Source organism: Austrofundulus limnaeus, unplaced genomic scaffold, assembly GCF_001266775.1.
Source record: "Austrofundulus limnaeus strain Quisiro unplaced genomic scaffold, Austrofundulus_limnaeus-1.0 Scaffold0, whole genome shotgun sequence".
Lineage (NCBI taxonomy): Eukaryota > Metazoa > Chordata > Actinopteri > Cyprinodontiformes > Rivulidae > Austrofundulus > Austrofundulus limnaeus.
In genome coordinates, this window is record NW_013952402.1 from 9,667,114 (window position 1) to 9,671,062 (window position 3,949).

The 3,949-nt window shown below is 36.6% G+C and overlaps 1 protein-coding gene across 10 annotated transcripts in view; it reads right to left on the reverse strand.

Annotated features, from left to right (window-relative positions):
* Nucleotides 1-3,949, reverse strand: part of LOC106513529 (protocadherin-15) — a 207,090-nt gene that overhangs the window by 81,022 nt on the left and 122,119 nt on the right. For all 10 annotated transcript variants that reach the window (XM_014002479.1, XM_014002461.1, XM_014002432.1 and 7 more), the window contains one exon: nt 252-557. In XM_014002479.1, the coding sequence (XP_013857933.1) occupies nt 252-557 (306 nt within the window). The remainder of the gene's footprint in view (nt 1-251; nt 558-3,949) is intronic.

Sequence of the window (3,949 nt, forward strand, 5' to 3'; positions counted from 1 at the left end):
GGTTGTTTGTCTCGTTTGTCTCTATGTGTGGCCCTGTGATGGACTTGCGACCTGTCCAGGGTGTACCCTGCCCCTYRCACYGTGACTGCTGGATATGGGCACCAGTGACCCACGCAACCCTGAAAAGGAAGAAGCGTGTACAGAAAATGGATGGATGGATGGATGGAATACAATGTGATCTGATCATCTCTAAATGATAGCAAAAAATACATAAATAAATAATAAATACATTGACTTGAAAATAAACTTACACTTAGTTTCAGAACTACAGTTCCCACAGGAGTGTTCTCAGGTACATTCACCATATAGATTTCCTGGGAAAAGACTGGACTGTTGTCATCTATATCCAAAACCTTGACCGTGACCGTCAGCGTAGTCCGCCTCGGATCCACTGCCCCATCCGAGGCTTCAATGACCAGCTCATAGTCGCTCCTTAACTCCCTGTCCAGAGGCACTCTTGTGTAGATGCTTCCATTAGCATTGATTACAAACAAGTCAGGATGATTGACAATTCGGTAGTAAACCTGGCCATTAGCTCCAGCATCAGGATCTGTAGCCTGAGGAGAAAGAAAAGAATTACGTACCCTCGGCAAGGTTAATAATTAATGTTAAAATTTAATGCACTTGAAATGTGACTGGTGCAACTTTTATTGCTTCAAGTAACTAAATCTTAAATGTTGAACTAAAAAAAAACAAAAACAAACAAACAAAAAAAACCCGGATTGCACCAGTACAACTTATCTTGTTTGACAGTTTGGTGACCAGACACACTTAACAAAAAATTGAAAATCCTTAACTGCTAATGGTCTCGTAGCTAAAATGGTAAAATCATTACACTGGGACACGGATTATTTATTCATACATATCAATGATAGACAAAAAAGTTAGATAGTCAGAACAAAAGAAATAACATCTCTCAAAACAGTCAGCACAGAAATTTCCTGCATGTAAACAGCATCTGTTAGGGCCAACGCAGAAACCATTAGAGCTAAGCTTTGTTCTAATGCCTAGCATATTTACAAAGCTTTCATGAGCAAAGCCCTGTAAGCTTCAGTGATGCAGCCAAGCCAAAACCATTCTCACATTCCAGTCTCATTTTTTCACTGATATTAAAACAGAACGTTGACTTGGAGCTCCAGAATGTTTGTTTGTTTGTTTGTTTGTTTGTTTGTTTCTAGAACAAACAGCAATAAAAAGGACAACATTTAATAATATGGAACTCTTTAATAATGTCTGAATAAAGCTTAATTTACAATAGGGAAAAAATGCTGGGAAATAAACACACACACAATTTGATTCTGTTTGATACTGCAATTATCTTGCAATGCAAATGATAAACTTCATTCAAGTTTGTTGACAGTCATCCCAACTTCATACAGTCTGCTGTTTGGCAATACTACTATGTTGTAATTACGAAACACACAGAAGAAAAAAAAAGAATTAATATATCTGTAGATTAGGGAAAAAAATATATGTTTGAAGATGACTTCTCAGGCAAAATCCAAACAAGAATTAGCACTCACAAAGATTGGAATGAAGAATGAATACAAGAAACAAAGTGTAGGAACAAACACATCTTGGTCAAAAAACAAACAAACACTTTATATTTACAGTGGTGGGAAAAATAGAAACAAAATAAACTATAAAAATATCAAACCTAGAGAAATTTTAAGAAAAAAAAAAACATTTCCACCCTTTCTCTTTGGAGATGAGAAAGTCAGCAAACTATATTTGTTATTTAACATAGAAATATCTGTCTAGTGTTGCAACACTAAACAAGCAAACAAAGACTCACAGAATAAACTAGAAAACGTCTGAAGAAATTCTGAAAATGCCAAGGCAGCGAATGCATAAAATGCCAACATCAACTGTGTAATGACTTGAAATAAGAAAGAAAAAGGCCTACATTTAAATGGACACGCTGCATAAAAAGTGCAAAGAGAACAAAGATAAAAAGAAACATTAAAACTACTGCTGGTGGCTCATTACATTAATGTCACCATGGTGACAATACACGTGTCTGTCACTCTGACTGCAAAGTTAATTAGAGGCAGGCAAAAAGAACATAAATGTGTATTCAAATGTGAATTATGTTCTTACACTGTTTTATGTAGGATACAGGACAGGACAGGACAGGACAATATAACAAACTGTAGTCCAGAGAGATTTGTGTGTGTACAGTCGAAATTTTGGTTGAATTTAAGAGAAAGTCCGATAACTGGAAGAGATGGACTGAGTGACAGAAGACTAAAATCCTATTGTTTTGATGTATATTTGGTTTATGTGCCAAAAAAAGGAAAAGAAAAAAAGGAATTCCCTTTGAGTTCCTTTTTTGTGTGATTTTTTGAAAATCTCAACTTCAAATTTCTAAAAATTGTACTTAATTACTGATGTCTATTTTTATAACCAAATGAGAAAAGTTTGTTACCAAAAAGAAAACTAAAATCTGTTTGAGTCATCAAAGTAAGTTAGCATATCAAGGAAGCTATTTAGCAAACCTAGTAGTGGGTAGCACTAATCTAAAAATTATTACCACTAGCCCTTAAACACTGACTCATATATTTAGGTCCCCTAATTCTAAAGCACTAATGCACTAAAAAATTAGGATAACCTAATTCTAAAGCACTAAAATAACCCAATCAAACCATTAACATTCTTCAACAGACAACATTAGTCACGTATTGCCATGTTGCTCTCTTAAGACTTATCATTGACATTCCACAGCTGTATTTGAGTTCATACAGTATATTGTCAATATATTGTCACCTAGTGGATAAGTGACACACATATGAACAAAATGTGTGACAGCTTTCACCGTCAGCTGTTAACATTAGCATTGATCAATAACATTTATGGACCTCACTTAGTGCTTCTAAATTTAGCCTATAAATTTAGTAAGTGCTAATTCACTAATGAATTTTAAAATTAGCAAAATCCCTAAAGCACTAATCAGGAAATTAGTTCCCCTATTAGTGCTTTAGGGGAACTGTGCCCACCACTGAGCAAACCCAAATGCTTACATGTCAACCCCTTCGGACACTTACCTGCATCTTTACCCTCAAAAATCTGTAGTTTTCACAAAAAAATACGTATTTCTCACACACAATTCAACATGGGTGGGAATGAAGTGTGTGTGTGTGGGTTGTTAAATGACAAATGGTCGGTCAATTGTAGGGAAAGACACAACATGGAGCAGAAATGAAAGCAGCTGCAGCGCAGAGGAGAAGGGAAAGGAGGATGGGGAGACGTGTCAAACTTATTTCTAGGGGCAGAGCAAGTTGGGAGAGGGTTATTTAATTTCATTTACTGTTTCTGGCTTATTTACATCCTACAGGTTCCGAGAGGGAAAATAAATTTGAAGCTGAATCTTTGAAAATGAAATATGTGTGATTTGAAATGTCTGTGGGATTTCTTTGTTCATCTGGATACCAGCAAAAATGGGGGAGAATCTGTGTAACTTGCTGACAATCCATACAACTTGACATGTATGTAATGACAGTACAGTATGTTCACCAGTCTGACTAAGAAGGATTTTCACATGGTGATTTTTTGATGAGTCTGACATACTACGCCCGTCTGGGTTTGTCGTCTGAATGCTGAATCCATGTTCCCTGCTGCTAAGAGCCAACTGAATGGGTTCCTACGAAATAAGATTTGCCAGCTCCCAAACAACCGCAGTGATAATCTGACAAATTCTCTCTGCTCCATAAGAGAGTGTGTGAAAAAGAACGGGGGAAACCAGTTCTGATGATGGCAAGGATAAGCTAAAAACACCCGTGGGCAAATATAAAGCTACTTAATAGCATTATGCATTTACACTGCAATCATTTTCACTGTTGGCAGCCGCCTGAAGTGTTGTGCCTGGCTGCATCATGACTCCCTCCCTGCAGGTGAACTCAAGACAACATGAGGAAAAAAGTGATCCGATTTTACCATAACATATTTATAT